The sequence below is a fragment of the Canis lupus genome, chromosome 32 (assembly GCF_003254725.2).
Source record: "Canis lupus dingo isolate Sandy chromosome 32, ASM325472v2, whole genome shotgun sequence".
Lineage (NCBI taxonomy): Eukaryota > Metazoa > Chordata > Mammalia > Carnivora > Canidae > Canis > Canis lupus.
Window position 1 is genome coordinate 19983214 of NC_064274.1, and position 24754 is coordinate 20007967.

Genomic DNA, 24754 nt, shown 5'->3' on the forward strand with positions numbered 1-24754 from the left:
AGTTTTCCCAAAACATTTGTTGAAGAGATTATATTGTATTCCATTGGGTAATTTTTCCTGCTTTGTCAAAGATTAGTTGACCATACAGTTGTAGTTCCCTTTCCTGGTTTTCTATTTGGTTCTATTGAAACATGTGTCTGTTTTTTTGCAACACCACCTTCTTTTGATTACTATAGCTTTGTAATATAACTTGGCAGTCTGGAAATGTGATGCCTCCAGCTTTGCTTTTCTTTAAGATCACTTTAGCTATTCAGTGTCTTTTGTGGTTCCATACAAATTTTAGGATTGTATGTTCTAGTTCTCAGAATAATGGTGGTATTTTGATAGGAATTGCATTAAATGTGTAGATTGCTTTGGTTAGTATACATTTTAACAATATTTGTTCTTTCAATCCATGAGCATGGAATGTTTTTCCATTTCTTTGTATCCTCTTCAATTTCTATCATAAGTGTTCTATAGTTTAGATCTTTTACCTCTTTGGTTAGGTTCATTCCTAGGCTTCTTATGGTTTTTGGTGCAATTGTAAATGGATCAATTCCTTGATTTCTGTTTCTGCAGCTTCATTATTGTGTATAGAAATGCAACAGATTTCTGTATGTTGATTTTGTATCCTGTGACTTTACTGAATTCATGTATCATTTCTAGCAATTTTTGGTGGAGACTTTTGGATTTTCTACATAGAGTATCTTGTTGTCTGCAAATAGTGAAAGTTTGACTTCTTCCTTGCTAAATTGGATGCCTTTTATTTCTTTTTGTTGTCTGACTGCTGAGGCCAGGACTTCCAGTACTATGTTAAATAACAGTGGTGAGAGTTGCCATCCCTGTCTTGTTTCTGATCTTAGAGGAAAGCTCTCTGTTTTTTTTTCCATTGAGGATGATATTAGTTGTGGGTTTTTTGTGTATGGCCTATACAGGTATGTTCTTTCTAAACCTACTTTGTTGAGGGTTTTTATCATGAATGGATGTTGTGCTTTGTCAAATGCTTTTTCTGCATCTATTGAAATGATTATATGATTCTTTTCTTTTATTAATATAATTTTATAAAGAGCATTCTTGAAAGAAGAAATACAAATGACTAAGACATGTAAATAGATATTCAACTTCATGAGTAGAGAAATGCTAAACAAAAAATAAGAAAAAATACCACATTTTTTTCATCACATTTGGAAAGCTAAATGGATTGATACTTCATATTGATTGGATATAAACTGTAAATTATTTACAGAAAATAATTTGGTTGTATCTAACAAAAATTTCAAATATGCATATCTAATCCAGTAATGCCATCTCTAGTTATCTTACATACACAATACTGATGGTTCACAAAGCATCATTTATAATTGAGTACACACACACACACACACACACACACACACACAGGAAAAAACCTAAACTTCTAATAGGCAAATGACTAAATTCAGTAGAATTATAATAATCCATAATTTAACAAGAATAAGGAAGCTATTAATCTACCAGTGTATCCAACCAGATTTAGTCATAAAAGGATTCCTAAAAGTATTAAGTGAAGAAAGCTTGTTCCTGAAAAATAGATTAAGTATTGTATTTCTTTTAAACTAAACACACAGATTTCTGCTTTCTACCATGATGGAATGGCTTATAGCACATCAAAACTTCCCCAGAAAACAATTAGAAAAGATAGATCATTTAATAGAGAGCTGCTGAGGCACCAAAGACTTGATAATATAATATCCAAGACAAAGAAGCTAACTGAAGTTAGCCCAACATTCTCCTGACTGCTTTTCCCTTTGAAAGCATTTTCTGATTCTTAGTGCAAAAAGACTTAGAAGCCAGGCAACAGATAGCTGCTTAGAGGCCAGAAGCCAAACAGCTTTCAGCAATCTCAAAGAGCTGAAGAAAAAATGGAAAGTGAGGCTAGAAAGATAGCCAGTGTCAAGGAGCCAAGATTCCCAAGAGAACAGAGGCACAAAAATTTAGCCCAACGTATGACAGTTTTGCTGTGTGGCAATTAATAAATTTGAAAGCTGTTGAGAAAAACGACTTAGGAGCTAGACAGAGAGGAGCTGTAACATAATGAAGAGTTTTAGCTATCTCAAATTCTGAGGACTGGCAAGATTTCAGGGTCAGCAAGATAAGGAGACCTAGAAATAGACTGTGCTCTCTCTTAGGACCTGTGGAAATGTAGGAGTGAATGTGGAGCAAATACAGTCTTATATTTACAAAGACTGCCGTCTCACCTCAAGACAGCTTACTCATTGATCCTTGAGGTAATCTGCCCTACTTTACTGACTGCATTAGGATAGAGAGAGTGTTCTTTAGAGAAAGAACATTTTTATCCAGAGACTCAACAAACTTTTATGTGCAAATCTGGCATTAATCAAAGTTTACTAGGCAGATCAAGAAACAAGAGTAACAGGAAAAAACAACAACAACAACAACAATAAAGACAGACTTACCTGTCTGATACTTATCTATAGCTGATCAGGACATGGAGGCTATCAGATAGCAACTTTAAAATAATAATGTGAAACATGTTCAAGAAAAAAATGACAAGATTGTGAATTTTACTAGAAAAATAGAAACTATAAAAATAGACAATCTATTTTTAAGTAATCCATGGATTAAAAGAATCAAAATGCATTTTAGATAACATTTTGAATTGGCTAATAAAAATATAACATATCAATAAAAAAATCAACTCACTGTTATTGTGCTATTCAAAATAGCTTGCTGTTTCCCATTTTATTAACTTGTGTTTTTCATTTAACAAGCATTTATATTCTACATACTTAAACATTTAAAACCATACTTTATAGGCTATTAATAAATTACTTACTTCAGATAATATTGGGATTACAAGAAGGTAGAAGGATTTACAGAAAGTCCTGGAACCTGACTTCTGATATATTTGTAATATTACTTTATTACTCACTAACCCCCTCTGATTAGTTTTTTCCTAAATAACTAGTGAGGAGTTTTGTCATTCAAATGAACAAAAGGGTTTTAGTAGAAAAAAGTTCAGTAAGTATAATTTGACTACATGGAGGATATGAAGCTAAAAGAAATCCTCCAATTAATTCTAATTCATGAGAAAATTTTAAGAAGCTTCAGATGCAAATTTACATAATACAGCAGAAGTTTCCATTTATGTTTAAGAAGAAACTTATTCCTCTTTATGAGCTTTAGAGACTCAATCTATAAAAATTAGAACTTATGCACTAAATTTTAATTAGGTTCCAAAAAATCTGAGAAGAAATTGTAATAGTGTCTTGCCTTAAAATAAACTGTAAAGAACAGTGAAGTTTCATTAGCACATTGTTAAGGGTATCATACAGAATTTCCAAATGAGAAAGAAAAGTGTGATAAAGAATAACTTAATGAGGATTTGTGTCATATAATATGAAAAAAAAATCTAAAAACAAAGTCTTATTTAGGTGTTAACACTAGAAAGCTACTCATGGTATTTGACTTAAAATCAAGATAAATCTCCACTTTTAACATTATGTAATATAAGGCCAAATAAGATAAAAAATGCTGCCACTGTTTTCCCCACTTTTGCTACATATTAAAGATAAAGAGAATGGGGCACTTGGAAGGCTCAGTGATTGAGCATCTGCCTTGGGCTCAGGTCGTGATCCCGGGATTCTGGGATCGAGTTCTGCATGGGGCTCCCCACAGGGAGCTGCTTCTCCCTCTGCCTGTATCTCTGCCTCTCTCTGTGTGTCTCTCATGAATAAATTAAAAAATAAAATCTTTAAAAAAATTATATGAGAGAAGGCTTTCATTTTGAAGAAGGAAAATGGAAGTTTGTGCTTTAGAATTACGAATGACATCATAATAATGTACTCCAGGTAATAAATGTTATCCAATTGGTTAGGAGACGTAATTTTTTAAAATTTAAGAACATTGAAACCTTAGGGATAGCTTTACATAGAACATTAAGTACCTACTAAGAACAAAGCACTCTGCTGAGCCCTATAAAAGACACAAAGTAGAAGTGTTATAGTCACCAGAGTAGCCTGAGAAACTTTTGTCAGGATCAAAATTACATCTTTAGCACTAAATTATATATTGGTATGGAGAGGTGTAGATACTGGAATCCTTTAAAATATTTAGGAAACAGCTGACAAGGGCTTGTATTAGAACCACATAGACTGAAAGGAGTAAAGTGTCAAACATGAGATCTTAAACTTTTAATAACCTGTGTTCTAGCATGTGGATAACTGCCAAAAATCAATGATGATTGATTCATTCTACATGTTCTTCACCTTCCACACCTTGCAGACACAATGCTAGGGGTAGTAAGTCTAGAAACCCTACTGTGTAGAGGCAGAGGCAGATAAACAAAACCAGTAAACACAACCAATATCTCCTGTCCTCTGTACACACACATCCATATATATATATATATACACAGAGTCATTATTATCAAATGAGAAAAGTATTATGACAAAGATAAGCTCAGAGAATTACCATGTTCTGAGAACACTAGGAAAGAAAAAACTGGCTTCAGATCAATGTTCAGGTCTGAACAGGATCTAGTTAATTATAGGAGGTCAATGTTCACACTGCAACAACTAATAAAGCCAGTGAAGTAGATAACCTTAAAAAGTTAAATATTTTTTAGTGTTGGAGTATTGAGGAAGGAATTAAAACTAAATAAGCTAAACTACCAAAGGGATGGGCCTTTCCTCAACAGATATCACCATCCATTTTCTAGGGGCATTTGATTTGGGATGTGATCTGAAGATGAGAGCAGAATCACACAAGGTTACTTGAGCAAAGAGAAACCAGAAGAATATTTGGTGGGTATATAGAGCCAGTGTGATTGTTGAAAACTAGAGAAAACTGCAGAGAAGTGGCTAGTTTTCCACATCAAATTTATTTGGATAAATGGACAAGGATGGCGCTGAACATGAAGTGAGGAGTGAAATCTTTACCATCTTAGAGTGGCTATGAATTGTGGAATACATCACATATATACAGCTGAGGTATTTTGAGGCTATCTGGGACAACACAAGAAAGCTAGAACTCTCAGAAGTCTTTCAAGGCTAAGAAGACAAAAACCTACCATGCTTTTCTGTCAAAAGTTCATAAGGGTCATGTCCAGGGAAAAGGGCTGAATCAAAGGTGAGTGGAATATTTACTAACATTCAACTCAGATGTGATCCTGTTCTGTCCTGGGTTGGACTGAAGTGATTAGCCTCTCATGGAGAAACCCTCCCTGTTGGCAAATTAATTACAAAGCTAAAGATTTTACAGTTGTTTTATACACAAGGTCTGACATCAATCTGCACAAAAAGTAAGCAATAAAAGCATCTGAATAAATGATCCAGATACTGGAGTTATCCAAGAAGACTATTAAAATACCAGTATGTTATTAACAATTAAGGAAAAATGGAAAAATTTGATGAAAAGGTGAAAAATTTCTATAAGGAATTAAAATCAATAAGGCAAACATTAGTAGGTATTTAAATTTTGAACAAGCACAATATCTGAAACTTGAAGCCCACTCAATGAAGTTAATAGTAAACCAGACAGAGAAGACATGATTAGTGAACTATAAAACAGGGCAATAAAAAGTGAGTAAACTGAAACATAGAAGGAAAAAAAGCATGAAAAGATCAAAATAAAGTGCAAGAGACTTACGTGACACAGTGAAAGTTTATCATACCTGTCACTAGACTACCCAATAGAGATGACAGGGAGATTGTGGCAAAAGTAATATTTGAACAGATAATGACCAAGGATTTCCCACAACTGATCAATGATATCAACCCACATATTCAAGAATATCAGCAAACCATCAGGATAAATAAAATGAAGACCATAACTAGTCACTTGAAATTGAAATCCAAAGACTAAATCAAATCGCAAAAGCTGTAACAATAAAACTGGTGCCGACTTATCAATAGAAATATGGAAGTTAGTAGAAACTGTGCTGAGCCCTGGAAGATTAGAAAAAAAATTCCTAACTAGAGTTTAATCCACTGAAAATATCCCTTAAAGTTAAGAGTGCAATAAAAATATTTTCAGACAAAGAAAAAATAAGAGAATTAGTAATCTGCTGAGGTGATTGGTTGCTATACACACACACACACACAATTATACACATACATAATATATATATATAACATATATGTTATATTATATAACACTAAAAGTTTGTCAGGCTGAAAGGAATGAAAAGATAAAACTGAAGTAAGAAATGAAGAGCACTAGATACAGTGATGAGGTTGATATATAGAAAAAATATTGACTGTTTAAAACAACAATATTATTGCATCTTGCGGATGTACATAATAGAAAGAAACACTGCTGACTACAATAGTTCTAAAGTTAAGAGGGGACTAAATAAAGCCAAAGTGTTGTGTGGCTTTAGTGTTGTTTGTGAAATGCTAGTGCACCAAATTAGATAGACTCTGGGATGCTAACTTGGATAGATCCCAGTTGAAACATGCTGTCTTTGAGATGCCTAGGAAATCCCCAGCTGGAAATGTGTATCATGAAATGCAATATGCAGTTTTGAAGCAATTGGGAAGGATGTGGATTGGATAAACATGGTGGGGTTATCAGTAGCCGCAGCCATGGTCCTCACTGGAGCATCTGAGGGCACTAAAGAAAGAACCTGAGAAGAGAGAAGGAAGGTAAGAAAAGGGAAGACAGGGGAATAAAGAGGAGAAAAAAGAGAAAAAAAAAAAGAAAAGAAGGCAAGGGAATGAGAGGATAGGGAAGTGTGGATATGGGAGGAAGAGTAAGGAAGGAAGGAAGAGTATCCTTATGGTTTAAAATATTAACAATGCTGGGACACTTAGGTGGCTCAGTCATTTAAGCGTCCAACTCTTAATTTCAGCTCAGGTCAGATCTCAGGGTCCTGGATCGAGTCCTGTGTTGGGCTCCACCCTTAGCACAGACTGCTTGGGATTCTCTCTCCCTCTCCCTGTTTCCCTGCTCATGCTCTCTCTCTCATGAATAAATAATATCTCTAAAAAATATATTAATACTTCACTTGCTGAGGGTTCAGCATGTACCACACATCATAATTAGCCCTTTAGTATTTTTTTTTTCAAAAATTTGATCTTACAACCCTGTGAGGTGGATACAATCACCATCTCTACTTCCAAGAAAAGAAATTGGCTTTAGAGAGATTAGGTAATGTACCCAAAGTAATCCAGATACTAAACAGCAAAATAAAGACAGTAAATCCAGGTATTTCTGACAGGTTTCAAGAAATCAAACACTGTGCGGTAGTGCCTCCCTAATGCTGGATGGGACAAGGCCATAGGAGAGAGGGTTTCCTTACCCTTGCCAAGAGAGTTCTTGCCATTGTGTGAGAAAGAACTTGAGCAAAAGCCATTTAAACAAAGGGACAGAGATTTATTAAGTATAGAAGTAAGGAAGATGCTTTTGCTTCATAGACAAAGTAGTGGTGTCTCCTCCCACATGGAAAGAGGATTCCCCTTTGTCTCCAATGAAGAATTTTATAAGTTTTTACTTTACTTTTTTAGAGATTTTATTTATTTATTTATTTATTTATTTATTTATTTATTTGAGAGAAAGAGAGCTCACAGAGGGAGAGGCAGACCCAGTGTTGAGCAGAGAGCCTGACACCCAGCTCCATCCCAGGAGATCATGACCTGAGCTGAAGGCAGATGCTTAACCAACTGAGCAACCCAGGTGCCCCTTATACTTTTTAAAAATTAACTAATCATGTAAGGAGGGGCTTACTCTTTAACTGTGGGATTATCACTTACATTGGGCGGTTAGTTTTTCCACTGTCTTAGGGTTGTGCAATTACCTGCAAGGAGCAATTTTAAGAATTCTTTATTACTTTTGCTGCCAGAGGGAGTGGGGTATTATGGTCTTCCATGAGTCAGATCTTGTGACTCTTCTTATGACATACTGATATTTAAGTTAACTCTCAGCTTAAAAACCAAAATGGCTTTACTTTGGTCAGCTTGTCTCCTAAGACTCTTCCCTTCCTTCTTGTTTCATCCCTACTCTATGTCACAAAGCTAAGTCAAAGTAAGGAAGAGTCCCAACACTGAGGAAGTGATTATAATTGGTTCACTGCAGCAAAAACAAAATGAACAAAAAATATAAAGTAAGTGACAATACTTCAAGTGTGTTCTTCGGATTTTGCTTTGAAGAGTTCACTGATGTTTTTGACAAAAACAGTTGCCACTGACTGGTAGAAGAGAGACTACAATAAATGGAGGAATTCATAGAAGGTAGATAAAGACAACAATAAACCTGGACTCTGGACTCTTCTTTAGAGCCTGCTCATGAAGAAATAAAGATTGAGAGTGGCTAAGGTATCCAGACAGAGGTTTTGTTTTTGTTCCAAATACCCCAAAGTCATGAATATATTGTATGGTGAAGGAAGTGTAAGCAGCTGGAGAGGTTAAAGAAAAAGGAGAAATAAGATAATTGAATGAGACAGTAATCTGAAGGAACAGGGCCCAGAGGGGAGTTATGAATGTGTGAGAGCCCTGGGAGATCATGACAAGAGGACTGAGGTGAAAGTTGTCCTCAAATCCAAGGAGGGATTTTATTTCCACTAAGAAAGTGGATGTTCAAGTGTCTAAAGAAGGAACTGAATTTCTTTCTGAGACTTATATTTTCTTATGGAGGAGAGAAAAGTAAGTTGCATTTTACTAGTAATAAAAATATTTTTCATACAGCATATGATTCAGTATGACTTTAATAGTAAATAAAATTGAATCATTCATATTTCTCCTTATACTTTCTGAACTTCAAGGGTATAAGATTTATGTGTTTGAAAAATACTATTTGGAGATATTTAAGTAAAAGTTAAAGTCCTTTGTGCCAGTTGGCTCAAAAATGTTTAAGTTCTTAATTACCTTGTATTTCATATTCTTTATTACTGCCAAAAATTATATATATAATCAAGCGTCAATTTCTTTGGTTGTAGCATCCCTTTCCTGAATGTAGACCTCATAAGGTATCATTTAAGAGACAATATATATTAAATATAATGATCTATAGGGATCCCTGGGTGGCGCAGCAGTTTAGCGCCTGCCTTTGGCCCAGGGCACGATCCTGGGGATCCAGGATCGAATCCCACGTCTGGTTTCCGGTGCATGGAGCCTGCTTCTCCCTCTGCCTGTGTCTCTGCCTCTCTCTCTCTCTCTCTCTGTGACTATCATAAATAAATAAAAGTTTAAAAAAATATAATGATCTATATAATTATCTATATTCATCTTAATCAATGTGTTCCCTTTCCATTGGATGACTGGGGATATGGAAGTGGTCACTATCTGGAATGTCTTATCTGAAAGTTCATAAATGTTATGAATAGAAACACTAGGATGATTTTTAAAAACATGCATGGGTCTTTAAGACCAAAGTCTTGGTGAAATCAAATCAGTACCAAATAATCAGGCTTTGGTCAAAATAAAAAATGTATCTGGAACAGCATCTCCCTAAGGTGAATGTGAGGCATAACTAATAAGTGTTATGAAGATATACAGTTATAATTAAGTGAACTACAAATCTGTTTTGTTGTGGTGAGAACACTTTCAGAGATGAAAACCTTACTTATTGGAATGTGCATGACTGTAAATCATGACCTTAGTAAATCTATAAGGTTGTATTATTACAAGTAGTTATGGATATTACAAGCAAGTCATTTTTCCTTCTGGTTTTTCAGATTTAGGATCTTATGCTCAAAATTGTATACCCATTTGGGACACAGCATTCTGGAATTTTTAATAAGATATAAAATTTCATTTTCACAGAAAGACAGCCTCATTGTAAAGACCACATATCAAGTAAATGAGAAAAGACATGTACATGTGTTTGTGGGTGCTTAGAGGGGAAAAGCTGAAAAGGGAATTGAAAGAAGAAACAACTGGAAAATAATCACCCCATAAAAAGTCAACCACTGTCTCTAGAGTAGTAAATTATAAGTTGAGGGAACAATTTGAAACAGGAAGTTAGGATAGAATGCACAGTTTGTAAAGTTCAAATATTGTAAAGTTGGAGTAAGGAATTTTAAAGTAACTTTAATGTATGAAGGAATTTTGGAACTATGCCATATTGCCTTTTTCACATACTTCTTAAAATGTATGGTAATACTGAGTATAAAATTCCCTATGAATTTAGCCTGTAATTATGTGTTAGAAAAATACTTTTCTTTCCTTTAAAGAGGCAACCTTTACATATTCATATAATATTTTATATATGTACAAAATTTTTGTCAAAACCTAACTTTAAAACTTACATTGAGTATTTCTTATACCTTATTCTGATACTATAATATTGTATTTTCAGCCTGACTTAAAGAAATTGTTTCAAGAAGTCACTGTATTTTCAACTACTTAATGTAAACAATGAACACATGAGGATAGAATGAAGACCAGAGAAAAGAAAGAAAGCATAACTGAAGCAAGTAATCTCTTTTTCCCAGCACTGTCTCCAAGTGCACCCTGGGAAATTTCATAGTTCTTTAGGGTCTTTCTGATACTCCCTCTTCCTTGTCACACACAGTGGAATAAAATTCATGAGCTATGAAGCTGCCTATTTCTGAGCTGAGCTCATTCTCCTCTGAAAAAAGTATTTCTGGATTCATTTAAAATAGCAATCTATTTGCAGTCACTTCTATGTGGCATAGCCATGAACATGGACCTGAATCACAGTCACAAATTTTAGGGTTAAATGGAAACTTTCAAATATCCCAATCAAACTCATTTGTTTTATGTGCAAATTTGGATGTCAGTTCCAGTATACCATACTACCCTGTTTTTATTTTGGTTTTTTGTTTTTGTTTTTTGCTTTTTGTTTTCCCAACAGCTATCTGAATGGAGCAAGTTTTAGGAAATCTGAGGCATATGTCTATCTTACTTGGATTATCCTATGTTCCAAACTTATGGCACTTCCAAAAAACCTACCTCATATTAAAGTTGTATGGCTTAGCTCATGCAAGAGCACACAGTCTTTTGTATAACCATATTAATCAGGCTCTGAATTTATGCTACATACTGGGCTTAGTGCTGGAAGCCACGGTGATATGCATGATGGGGATGGCCCCTGAACTAATGGAGCTCCATAAGAGAAAGACAGACTCAGCCCAAACAATAGAGTGCTATAAGATCTCTGACTGCTGTATGGAGAACAATACAAGTACATTTTTATCTAGAAACTCAACATTTTTATCATAAAACTCAACAGATCATTAAGCCTTTGAACTCTGTATATACTTAGTTTTAAAATCTATTTTCTTTCCGTTTTTAAAACCAATACATAACTATATTTATATTTATTATTTCTCATAAATTTCTATTTATGAAGTTTATATCACTTTTCAAATTTCTCCTCAACTCTTCTGAGTGTCAAAAAGCTATTAGTTTGACAAAACACATTACCACATCCATTTCTATTAACCACAAAACATATAAGATCAAACCCATGATTAAACTACAGCTTAAATGTTAACAGCTGAATTAATTTTAACATGTTACTACCTTGTTAGTTTTCCTATTTGAACTGTTCTATCGCTACTTCAACAAAGAGAACATCAACCATGTAGTCTTTATAGATTGCTCTCTTATTCAAATAGCTATTACTCATTTACTAAAAATAAAGTGAAAAATAGAACAAGGCTTTCTGAAACTATATATCAAGGAGCAAGTTTTATAGCTTCAGTATTGCTTACAAATCAATTTCTTAGAGTTGGTCTGCCATTAGTAGCTTTTAAGACTGCCTCGAGCTGTGTCATTCACTGCTATTTTGACACATTAATGCACTAATGGTATGTGCAAGCTGACATAACTTCTCTCAAGTTCTATTACAATAATTATCAAGACCCTTCAATGAGACATGCAAAGTTAAGCAAGGTGACAAGGAGTATGTAAATACTCAAGTATTCCTGGAGCATTCATTTAAAAATGACAGTGAATAATTAAGAAACTATAAAAACACCAAGATAAGAACTGTCTGCTGAGAACCTCATCAGAGGAAATAAACCATGAATAAAAGAGACAGTCACTTAGAAATGATAGCAGGTACATTTAAGTATTCATTCTCTTTTTTATAAAACAAGGTTCAAAGTTACATGATAACACAAATCACATTAAAATGCTATGAATTATTGGTAGTTCTATTAAATGAGTATACATCTAAGGAGCATATAATATAGCAAAAATGGAATTGTCATCAAAAATCATTTCACCTTTAGTGGGAAGTAGACAACATTCTTTCATGGAAAAAAAAGCATTAATATAAATTAGTAAATATGACACACTCAGGAGGAAAAACTTGGCTATAGACAAAAAAGTACTTAATTTAAAAATTGGCCTTTTGTAGTCTTCCTCCTTCGTTTTATCATACCCCAGGCTAACAGAACAAAATTTCTCCATATAACACTCCTGTCATATTCTGTCAAAAATATTAAATGCCTTCCTGTTTATCTTATCACAATAAAACAAAATTTTCACTATACTGGCTCCTTACCAGCTCATTCTCAACATTATTTTTTACCTCCAATTTGATGCCACTGTTAGGGAATGACATCAAAATCTTTTAATAGAATTGCTTTTCATCCTCACTTTCTTTTTGTCCTGTGAAGGGCCCAGCTCTTTGAAGAAATTTGGTACTCCAAGGGACAACAGAATCAAAATTCAAGACATCAAGTTCTTGACTTTTAACCAACAATTATGTAAAAATGGCGATTTAGGCTTTAGACAGAGGGATGAAAAATCATATGAACTTCAGAGTTGCCAACAGAGAAATGATAAGAATTTATAAGGTAGAGATGGAAAAATTAGAGGTTTACAATGGGATCTAGAATAGAAGACAAAATTGCTATCTTCCCTTGTTTGTCCTATCAAGGTCTAGAAAGTTCCCCCAAAATTCCATGTCAAAGTCAAATAGAATTCAAAAAGCTCTGTAAAGAGATTGGTATGGAAAAGCCCCACTGGCACTCCCAGAATGCCAATGAGTTGTAGAAGGGCCATAAAATTTCCCCCATTGTGAGAAGGATTAAAAAGAAAAAAGAAGCCAGCATATACTGCTGGGCCCTTGTGGTCATAAAGAAGAATCATGCATGGAAAGTGGGGTCAAATGGAGATGCCAACAGCTCTACAAATGCCAGCAGAGAGGGGTGATCCCAGGCATGACTATACTAACTCAGAAGATGGTAGCTCAGAATAGAAGATGTTATTGAAGCAAATTTCATTTTACATCTCTAGCCAGAACACTACAAAATTAGAAACTTGTATTATTCCAGAAAGAATGAGAAAAGACCAAAAAGGAAAACAGGGTAAAAGGAAGGTGGAACAAGAGGCAGAGAGAGAAAAGGAGAAAGGTACAGGGATAAGTAGATCTTGTAATAAACCAGTTAAGATGTCAGACTTAAGTAAAAATGTCAGAATTCTACCCCAGTTCTAATCTTCTGTTTAACCTTGAAAAGTTCCCTAATTTTTCTTTGTCACAGTACCCTTCACTGTAAACCAGAGAACAACAGTACCTACACTGCATAGAGATGGTAAAAAATTAAATGAATCAACTAATAAATTACATAAGGAAAGCTTAAAAATGATAAAGGTAAAGCATTTAAGCAATTTTGGCAAAAAAAAAAAAACACAATAGATTAATTACAGTATGTCCAGGTAATAAGTAAAAGACAGTTGGATACAGTAGAATAATTGTATAGAGAGGAAAAGAACCTGAGTATGGAGTGTACTAGATAGAAACTAAGTATAAAAGGACAGAACAATGACCTGGATCTAGATCCTGTGTTCTACATGCAAAAGGGTCTAATTTAAGTAGGTATATGATCAATGTACAATGGACAGTGGAGGATCAATGAAGGCCTTTAAAAAGGAGGGCTTACATATAAGGCACTAGATTTTGGATGAGTAATCTTGCAAAGTTAGATTGAGAATAAGAGATAAGTTTGAAAAAAGGAATATGATAGAAGATGCACATATTTTCATAATAAGTTGACAAGAATACTGACACTGAAAATTAAAAGGAATTTAATTTTCATTAGAAATATAAATCAGAAAAAATACAGCAAAAAGATAGTGCTATGAAAATAATTTATTCCCAAATGCTGTGATGTCCATAAACCAAAAAAAAAAAAAAAAAGAAAGAAAAAAAGAAAAAAATGAGAGGAATATCTGAACACTTAAGATATTTTTCCATTTATAGATAGATTTAAAATACCTCTATAAATTTTATACAATGGACTAGCCTTGACCAGTCCCCAAGTCAACAGTATGAATCCTTGTTCTAATCTCTGTTTATGAACTCTGTATGATTAAGTGTTGCAAGTCAGAAAAATTCAATTTTAACCACACATTGATCATCTTGCAGGAATTTAAAAACAAATGTTGAGATTTTACCATAACATTTAGTTGCATGTTATTAACTTAGACTCTTAAAAATTTCCTCTGTGTATGTAATGATTACAGATTATTTTTAAATTCTTGGTCTACATTTTAAAGAATGCTATTTAACTCTCCAAGACAGTTTTAGCTTTGTGCTCTAGAGAGGATAGTATTTCAGAAAAAGTGATGACAATATTTCTATTTCACAGATGTGTCATAAAGTGTAATTAATCTTCATGGCTACTTATAAGAAACACAAAATTGTTATTTTTTCTTCTAAGAATTTACCTTATCAGAAATTAAAATGCCAATAATGAATCAGCTATAAAGAGTAAACTTTTATTTTAAATGACAGAGTTTTAAAAAAAACTTTTTAAAAGTATGTGCAAATATGAAATAATAGAAAAAATGAAATTGATCTTGGTCTGAATAGACAGATAAGTGTGGGTCAAATTTTGATTTATAACAAAGAATCAGTTGGGTTTTCAAATATTAATTCCAGAATTTTGAGATTTATGTTGTTAGAATTTATTTTTTATAATATTTAACATGTGACAGTTCAATATTTACATTCATATATAGAAATACATAGTTCATTCTTTATTACTATTGTACATTATTAAACAGCATATTGAAAAGAATGAAATAAATATATAATCTTCTCAGTGTATTTCCTAACCACTGGGGAGTCTGAAATAGCCTTTTTCATCTCTAAATGATCGTTAATTTTTGCTCAAAGAAATAATGAATGACTTACCACAGCAACAAATCAACAGGCATGTCAAAGAATTCTAGGAATTAAGGAAACTGAGAAGTTGACTAGATCAATCTAATTTAGTTGATTGGAAACCAACCACATACTGTTAAGTAAATTGTCCAGCTTAGTTCTGTTATAGACCAAACTAGGATTAAAAGCAAAGTTTCCCAATTCTCTTATGTTATACCACTCAGGATCATTATCCAGAAATGGCAAATGAGAAGTCAATATTCAGAAATGTACTTTGGACACAAGACATGAAATGAACACAACAGTGAAACTCGTACTAACAACAATAACAAGGACCTATTATTTTATATTATTTCAACATCTTTGGAAGGGCTCTTGAAAAACTAAAATTTTGTCTTCAACATAAATCTACATATGATCTAATTGTTCATAAATAATATACAATGAAGACTGTATTTGAAAACTGAACTAATATTAATATGCATGCATAAATAGTCTAGAAAAAAACCCTAAGGTTAAAATCAGAATGAATTGATAATCACTTTTTAAAATTTTTCATTTTCAGATTTAATTTGCTATTTTTTTAAGTAAATAAAAATAGAATATCTAATCTATCTTATTAAAAATGTTTGTTGGAATATCTACCAGTAATAGTCACCTTCCAAAGCCTGAACTTTGCTATTAAAAAAATATGATTTTGGAGGCACCTGGGTGGCTCTGTCTGACTCTTGATTTCAGCTGGGGCCTTGGGGTTGTGAGACTGAGCCCCACATCAGGCTCCATGCTGGGCATGGAGACTACTTAAGATTCTCTTTCCTTCACCCTCTGCCTGCTATGACTTTTTAAAAACCCGACTTCCTACATCCATAGTGAGTAAAAATAGAGAACCTAATAATTATGAATAACAAATTAATTGAATAGTGTTTACACAAGCAATCAGACTGTTACATTGGACTCATTAAATAATTTCATGCTACTACTAAAATGGGAAGAGTATCAGTGTTAAAACATGTATGGAATCACTAGTACTGTAATTTTATCTCCATGTTTTTCTTGCATTAAAAAAATGTTGTTAAAAAAATAAAAATAAAAAAATAAAAAAATGTTGCTACTTTGGCATAAACATTAGTTTTCTGTTTAGTATATAATTTTTTTTTAATTTTTATTTATTTATGATAGTCACAGAGAGAGAGAGAGAGAGAGGCAGAGACATAGGCAGAGGAAGAAGCAGGCTCCATGCACCGGAAGCCCGATGTGGGATTCGATCCCGGGTCTCCAGGATCGCGCCCTGGGCCAAAGGCAGGCACCAAACCGCTGCACCACCCAGGGTTTAGTATATAATTTATTTTTTGGATATTTTTTATAGATTTTCAAACTTTTATAATTTCAAGAGCTAAATGTTTCTCATAGCTTCAGTTTTACAATGGAATCTGGTGAAAATCAAACAATTGTATAGTAGATTTTTTTTTGTATAGTAAATTTTATTGTAATTAATTTTTTCTCTACGTAGGTAGTACTATTTAGCTATTTGAATTCAATATGTTACCATAAAAACTATTAACATATACTTACTTTAGGGGTTACTATTGAGACTTGAATAATTTATAATGATGTGAATTTTAATAGAGAAACTTGACAAACCATCCTGAAAGTAATGTACAGTCTTTGTCTTACCTTAAGTAATATTAGCTAGAGAAGAGGGAAGAGGGATGACTTAAACACACATGGAGATGCTGGTGAATTCTACTACATATAGATAATAAAAAAGGGTTAAATTAAAGATTTAAATTAGACTAGCAGAAATTTTGGTTGGATGGTTGAAGAATAAATGAAATATTGGTATGTCCTATAGGAGCTTTAAAGACAGCTGTTGACCCATTTATACGGAATAATTTAAACAATTTTATAATGCAAGACAGAAGCTTAGAAGAATCATTCGTAAGTTCTTTCAGCTATGATATGATAATGTTAATATCTTGAAATACCATATACTCTTATACCACCTAAGATGTTTGACACATGTGAATGGAAGAGTTTCCTCCACTGTAGTGAAGTAGCTCTTTAAAGAAGCCAGCTAGTCAAACAATTTAAAATGTCATGCTGCTTTAAAGTTACGACTTTAATGTAATGCAAAGCATTTTTATCCACTGTATAAATAGCACATGGTATTTGACATTTTCCTACTATTTTGTGGCTTCAGATACACACTCTAAAATTTTTAGAATAAAAAAATTAGTTCAATATTCTAGAAGAGTAGGAAGAGTATGCAGGAGCTTTGGTATAAGGTAGATTTGGATTATAATATAGACTGTGCTACTTACCAGCTGGATAAATGTTTTAAACAGTCTCATTTTCATCATCTATGAAACAGATACCACATCTATATACTTTCTAGGGTGATTATAAAAATTAAGTAATTATTATATAGAAGTCTAGAAAGTACATGATAGAAGCTCAATAAATAGGAGTTATTTTAATATACTTCCCATATCCTTTCAAGAAAGTGCTATGTAAAATATAATGGGTGATTATAAGCAAATTAGTAACAGTAAATGGTGAATGGATAGTCAAAAAATTGTTTATTAGACCTGACAGACTTTAAAGGAATGATTATTTATTAGAAAAAACATATTATTAGTAACAACATAGTTTACTATTCAATTATTTTATTTTATACATGATTCCATTGTGAAACTGGAGAGGTTGGGAAAATACTTTTTAATATAAGGGAAAAAAAATATTGGTCAGTGGGTGTGCCCTTTCTTAGCTAATTCCCTTATTTCATCCAACAACAAATTATGGTCATTCTTTCAACACAAGTTACTGCACTAGATGTTGACAAACAGTGACAAACAAATACAGATACAGATCCTGAGGGCATGAGATGTACAATAAAATGAGGAAGATAAATAAGATGAAATTAATCACATAATAAGTACTTAACAAACTCAGATAAGATAACTCAGTCTCCAAAGGAAGACTCAGATTTAGATTCAGGGGACAGGGAAGACTTCTGAATGAAGAGGTCTTTGCCAATCAAGCACCTAACAAAGTAATAAAGTTTTGGTGACAGGAGTAGACAGTGGAGATTCCAAGTTAACAACCCAGCATATTAGAAAAGTTGAATATAGCAAAATATGTAATAGATCTATTTATTTTATATTATAAAAGCTAGCAAAATTTTATCGTAATAAAATTAAGATAAACGTGGCTACAAATTGTTGAACATGCTAATTATACCATTATCATCTCTTTCTAATAAAATTACTTCAATAAATCCCTAACTTTATCACTACAGTTGTGGCAGACTTGTTCCTTTTTGGTTGGTGGTCTTAACTTTATAATACTGATTAAACAGATCTTTGCATATTTATAGGGTTATCTAATTTTCTTGAGAGCAAATTTCAAAATTTCTTTGATGAATAAGATCCATTTGGTGTTGTATTGGTATGATTCTTTCTCTTAATTTAGAGGCAGCTTCCTGTTTAATCTTCCTTAATTTATTATTACTTTCTGTTCACATTAATGATGCCTTGCTTTTCTATGTTTTGTTGAAACTTAAAAGATCAGCAGTGCTTTTTCCCTAAGCATCTTATTTTAATGGGAGTAAAAAAAGCTAGCCCATTTTCACTTCTTTTTTTACTAATGGGAGGACTAATGTGTCCCTTATCCAACAGCACCCTCTCTTTTGGAGTATTAACTTCTAAGATTCTTCCTAGTAAGGGTCATCTTCTTTCCAGAAGTAAGCTAACATTCTGAGAATCACAAACTGAATCTTCACACTGAGAATTTTTTGTTATTCTTCTTAAATAGCGGACTGTGTTCACGTCTTTCCTTTTTAAAGATTAAACTTCAGTCACTAAAAAGCTGAGTAGAACAGCAAGTTGACTTTCAAATTATAAAGCTGTCTTTATATAGAATATCCATATTATATAAAAACTAACTATAACAATTAAAAACAAATTATATTTCATTAGAGATGTTTCTATATTTTCTAAAATACCATTATTGAAATGACCCATTTCTCTCTAAATTACCAGAGTGATTTTTTAAAGATATTTACAAAAGGATGAACACTACTGTACCATTTTGCACAGATGGTAGTGATATGCTTTAGAAAACCCAAACATAAATATTAAATTCATTTATGCATTTATGTGAAATATTTATTATTATTAATATAATTTACTGCCACTTGAAAATATCTATTTTCACTGTTTTTTCAAAAATTCTAATTGCAATAAAATTTAAACACTGAAAGTATTTTAGGTATACCTGGGTGGCTCAGTAGTTGAGCATCTGCCTTTAGGTCAGGGTGTTATCCTGGGATCCTGGGATCAAGTCCCACATTGGGCTCCCCACAGGGAACCTACTTCTCCCTCTGCCTATGTCTCTGCCTCTCTCTCTGTGTCTGTCATGAATAAATAAAACTTTTTTTAAAAAAGAAAAGTATTTAGGTCAAAGGATTATCACTTACTTATCACTTACCTACTGGAAGAGTTATAACAGGTATTTAAAAGATGGCAGTTTTCAATAGCCAAATTATCTATAATTATTTTCTCTGCAATAAATTTAGTACACTTAAGCACAGTTTTCCTACAGATAATGTGTACATTTTGGTGACGATGATTTATAACTGAAACAAAAATTAATTATAAACCTAATATTTGATTTATGATAAAAATACACAAAACATTAAAACTTCAAAGTTTTTGTATGAACATTAATTCAATAAAAATAAAGTAAATAGCTAGCAACTGGTAATAGACTAGTTCTACAGAAGTAAAGAACCAAAAAATATTAAACTACTCTTTGCACACATTTGGAAACAGCCAAAACAGTATTGTGATACTTGAGAGATAAGAGTAGTAACTTTAAAGGCTCTTCTGATCTAAAAAGGGCTTTAAATATCCTCGAAAAAAAAAAAAATCTAGACAATCCACCATAAATTAGCTGCTTGCCAGAATAAAGCTCAACAACTTTTTCAAGAGAAACAATGATATCAAGATGTTAAACAAGTCTAAATGTTCAGTATCCAAACAAAAGTTACTATACACATGAATAAGCAACAAAATGTAGTGATCCATCACATAGGGAAAAAAAAATCAGCCTAAAAAAATGAACCTAGAAACGTCTAAGCTGATGAATTTGGCACACAAAGGACATTTAAAGGGCTATTCGAAGTATATTAAGGATTTTGGGGATCCCTGGGTGGCTCAGAGGTTTAGCACCTGACTTCTGCCCAGGGCATGATCCTGGAGTCCCAGGGTCAAGTCCCACATCAGGCTCCCTGCATGGAGTCTGCTTCTCCCTCTGCCTGTGTCTCTGCCTCTTTCTATCTATGTCTCTCATGAATAAATAAATAATTTTAAAAAAGAAGTATATTAAGGATTTAAAGAAAATGTAAGGATAATGATGAGTCCAAGAAAAAAAAAAAGGAGACAAAATTTAAATAATTAATAGTCAATTTTTTGCCTAATTTTGATTTAAAAACTATAAAATATAAACTATTATATAAAAGAACTCAAGAAATTATAAGCAAGTTCAATACAAAGATTACTGCAAAAGAAGAGATCTCTTTTGGGCAGGCCAATGAAAGTCATTCAAATAAAGGCCAAAGAGAAAAAAAAAAGTGATGAAAAATAACAGAGTTCCAGTAACATCTAGAGCAATCTAACATATGCATAAGTATAATCTCAGGTGGGAAAGTAGGGTAGAGGGACACCTGGGTGGCTTAGTGGTTAAATGTCTGCCTTTGGCTGCCTGGAGTCCCAGGATCGACTCCCAAGTCAGGTTCCCTGCATGGAGTCTGCTTGTCCCTCTGCCTGTGTCTCTGCCTCTCTCTCTCTCTCTCTCTCTCTCCCTCTCTTTCTGTGTCTCTCATGAATAAACAAATAAAATCTTTAAAAAAAAAAAGAAGAGTATAAAAATATTTGAATAAATAAAGCTGAATTTTTCTAATTTTCACAAAATATAAATATCAAAGCCTAAAAAGTTCAACAAATGTAAAGCAAGACAAACATTAAATATCACCAAGGTTCATAATAATAATTATAAACAATATAAGAGAATATCTGAGATCAAAGGAAAAACAGTACATTGTATATATCAGAACAAGGATAACTATCACCTTCAGAAAAGAAACAATACAAGCTAGAGATCATGAAACTAAATCTTTACAATGTCAAGTATCAGAGGTTTCCCATACTTGGAGCAAACAAGCAGAAAAGCCTGCAAAGGAACATAAAGAATGTTTTGGCATGAAGGAAATGCTATATATCTTGATTAAAATGGTGGTTACATGTGAAAGCCATTGAGGCTTATATCCATGAGACCCATAAAACCATAGTAAATAAAGTAGCTAACAGGAACAAACAGTCTCTGAATCTGTCACCCCCTGGGATCAGTGAAGAGGGAGCAGGCAAAAAAATGCCCAATTTCCAGTCTTTCCCTAAATAAGGTCTTATCTACATAGTTTATAAGCTGTTATCGGAAGGTCAGGCTTCTACTTTAGCATGCATCTAGAGGCTGACTATGAGCCTCAGCTGAGAACAGGGAAGTTGGTAGACATCTCCTTCACTCTTTCTCCTCTTCTTCCTGCCCCAAGTCACCAGTATCTCCCTGGAAGAAGATTATATACATACTCTGCACCCAGCTTTAGCATATGATACCCAAAGCAAGAGTCCCCAAATGGTCTGGCTCTGATAGCCAATAGGGCTTCTGTTCAGTAGTCCCACAGGACTGTACCAAACAAAGAAGTTCCTAATGGGCCCAGTAGCATACCCCACACACAAAGAGCTATACACCCAAGTCCAGAACAGTGGGAGAAAGCAAAAAATACTCACCTTTCAGATTCCCTCAGGAAGAGATCTAACAACACACTTTACTAGCTGTTTCCTGAGTATCATCCAGCTTCCAGTTGACCTGCATAGGCACTGAGTGCAATCCACCCTTTTAGGTCACAGTCAGCTCTTGGCACACTGTAAAACTACTGAGAGTCAATAAGATCAAAGAAGAAGGCTTAGACAATCATAATGGTTTGAGGGAAAATCAGAGCTGTGCTGATTGACAAGGTTTCTCTCCTACAGAAAACCACTTCCTCAAGATTGGGAGAGGTGGCAGTTTCATTTAATACACAGAAACCAACACAAAAAAATCAAGGACAATGAAGAAACATAGGAATATGTTCCAAACAAAAGAACAAAATAAAATTACACAAATAGACCTTACTTACTGAAATAGAATCAAAGAGAATCAAAATCATGGTCATAAAGATGCTCACCAAGGTCAGAAGAAGAATGCATGAGAATTCCAACAAAGAGATAAAAAACATTAAAAATCACCAAACAGAAGATAGCGGAGGAGTAGGATCCCCAACTCGCCCAGCCCCACCAACTTACCTAAATAACTTTCAAAACATCCTGAAAACCTACGAATTCGACCTGAGATTTAAAGAGAGAATAGCTGGAACGCTACAGGGAGAAGGGTTTGCGCTTCTAATAAGGTAAAAAAAAAAAAAAAAAGGAAACAAGGAAAAAAATAAAAAAGAATCAAGGGGGGAGGGGCCCCGCGAGGAGCCGGGCTAAGGCGGGGGTGGGGTGGGGAGACCCTCCAGACCGGAGAGCCCAGCCCCGGAGAGGCGGGAGCTTTAAAAATCTGCACCGGATTCTTCCCGGAGGGAAAGGGGCTGAGCAGGGAACTCGGGCAGGATCGCAGGAGGGGCGGTGGGGCCTCCCGGCTCCCGGGGTCACTAACAGAGGAGGTGCCCCGGGGAGAGCGCCCCACACCCCGCGGCCGAGCTCGGGAAAGGGCTGGAGCGCCCGGCGGGGCCTCGGGGAGAAGCCGGGGGTCAGGCGGGGGCTCTGGGCGGAGGGGGCTGTGCCCTGCTGCCTTCGGGAGCCTCGGGAGGGGAGCGCGATCCCAGCAGCGCAGGCCCCGGGCCCCAGGGGACACAGCTGGGATCCTGCGCTCCCCCTGGGACACAGGACAGCGAGGACTCTCCTGCCCCCGGGCGCCCCAAACTGTGCAGATCAGCACCCCCCGTCCCCCAGGAACATCTAGGCCAGTGTGGACTGGGAGCTGCGGGTGGTTACTGGGGGTGCGGACTCCAGAGCTGGAGAGCTGGCCGCTGCCAGTAGTGTTATTCCTCCTGGTGTCACCCTGTGCCAGGGATGGAGCGGGGGCCCCAGGGAACAGAGGCCTCATGGAATACACACCTCCTCCTGAGCTCTGCACCTGAGAATCAGCACAGCAGGCCCCTCCCCCAGAAAACCAGCTGGAAGGACAGGGAAAGAGCAAGTTCTTGACCAAGCAGCACTGGGGGCTCCAGAAGTCAAGGGAATTACAGTATATAGATCCAGAGGGTAGAACCCTCCCCCCCTTTTTTTTCCTTCCTTTTTCTCGTACAACTCGTTTTTATATCAGACTGTAAATTTCCATTTTTTTTCTTCTTTTCCCACTGACTTACATATTTCTACAATTACAGGTTCTAGATATATTTTCCACTTCTAGATTCCCTTCAACATACTCAAGTTAATTTTGGGAGATATACATGTTTTTTGTTGTTGTTGTTTTGTGTTCTTTGTTTTCTCTGCCTTATTTTGTTCTACAATGGCAGAAGTTAATACCTTCTAAAACATGATCAGCATGCACCCAGAACCAAGTGTAATACCGTGCTGGTCCATTCAGTGATTCCTCATTCCTATTCTTCCCCCCTCTTTTATCTCATTTATGTTTTGGTGGTCAATGTTGGGGCCCTCTACGAGTATTTCTGGTTTATATAAATTTGGGACTGAGCATCCTCTAACATACAGAACTTAATATACTCAGAAACAAGAGGATCACCCTCTAGAACCCCTCAGGTAGACTACATTCTCCCTTTACCACACTTCTTCATAATCACCATCTCCCAGTCTCCCCTTTTTTTCTTTCCAGTTTTTTCTTTTTTCTTTTTCTATTTTTTTTTCTCATCTTCTTTAAGATTCCTGGCCTTTTGTTTTTTACTACTTTGTTTTAAAATTTGTTGTTCACTTTAGTGGTCCTTTTGTTTTATTTCATTCTGAACTTTGTTGTCAATTTCTGGTCTCTGACCTTGGCAGAGTCATCTAGGGTGAAATTTACTTAGGTCGTGGTTGATATTCTTGACACAGCCCACTCATGCAGATACTCTGCACTAAGCAAAATGACTAGAAAGAAGAACTCACCACAAAAGAAAAAATCAGAAACAGTACTCTCTGCCAGAGAGTTACAGAATTTGGATTACAATTCGATGTCAGAAAGCCAGTTCAGAAGCACAATTATAAAGCTACTGGTGGCTCTGGAAAAAAGCATAAAGGATTCAAGAGACTTCATGACTGCAGAATTTAGATCTAATCAGGCCGAAATTAAAAATCAATTAAATGAGATGCAATCCAAACTGAAGGTCCTAACAGCAAGGGTTAATGAGGTAGAAAAAAAGAGTGAGTGACATAGAAGACAAGTTGATGGCAAGGAAGGAAGCTGAGGAAAAAAGTGAAAAACAATTAAAAGACCACGAGGAAAGGTTAAGGGAAATAAATGACAACCTCAGAAGGAAAAGTCTACGTATAACTGGGGTTCCAGAAGATGCCAGAGGGACAGAGGGCCAGAAAGCATACTTGAACAAATCATAGCTGAGAAATTCCCTAATATGGGGAGGGAAAAAGGCATTCAGATC

General features: G+C 34.8%; 1 protein-coding gene across 30 annotated transcripts in view; it reads right to left on the bottom strand.

Annotated features, from left to right (window-relative positions):
- Positions 1–24754, bottom strand: part of STPG2 (sperm tail PG-rich repeat containing 2) — a 533064-nt gene that overhangs the window by 55524 nt on the left and 452786 nt on the right. For 3 of the 30 annotated variants that reach the window (XR_007407749.1, XR_007407748.1, XM_025424040.3), the window contains one exon: positions 21906–22051. The exons of 16 other annotated variants lie outside the window; for them this stretch is intronic. Coding sequence is in view for 3 of the 14 variants with exons in the window: in XM_025424040.3 (XP_025279825.1) it covers positions 22049–22051 (3 nt within the window). In the remaining 11 variants the exon portion in view is untranslated. Of the gene's footprint in view, positions 1–2435; positions 2489–7733; positions 7778–19335; positions 19472–21533; positions 21682–21905; positions 22052–24754 lie in introns of those variants that run through there. 11 more of the 30 variants (XR_003126921.3, XR_003126923.3, XR_007407752.1 and 8 more) reach the window with 10 other exon arrangements.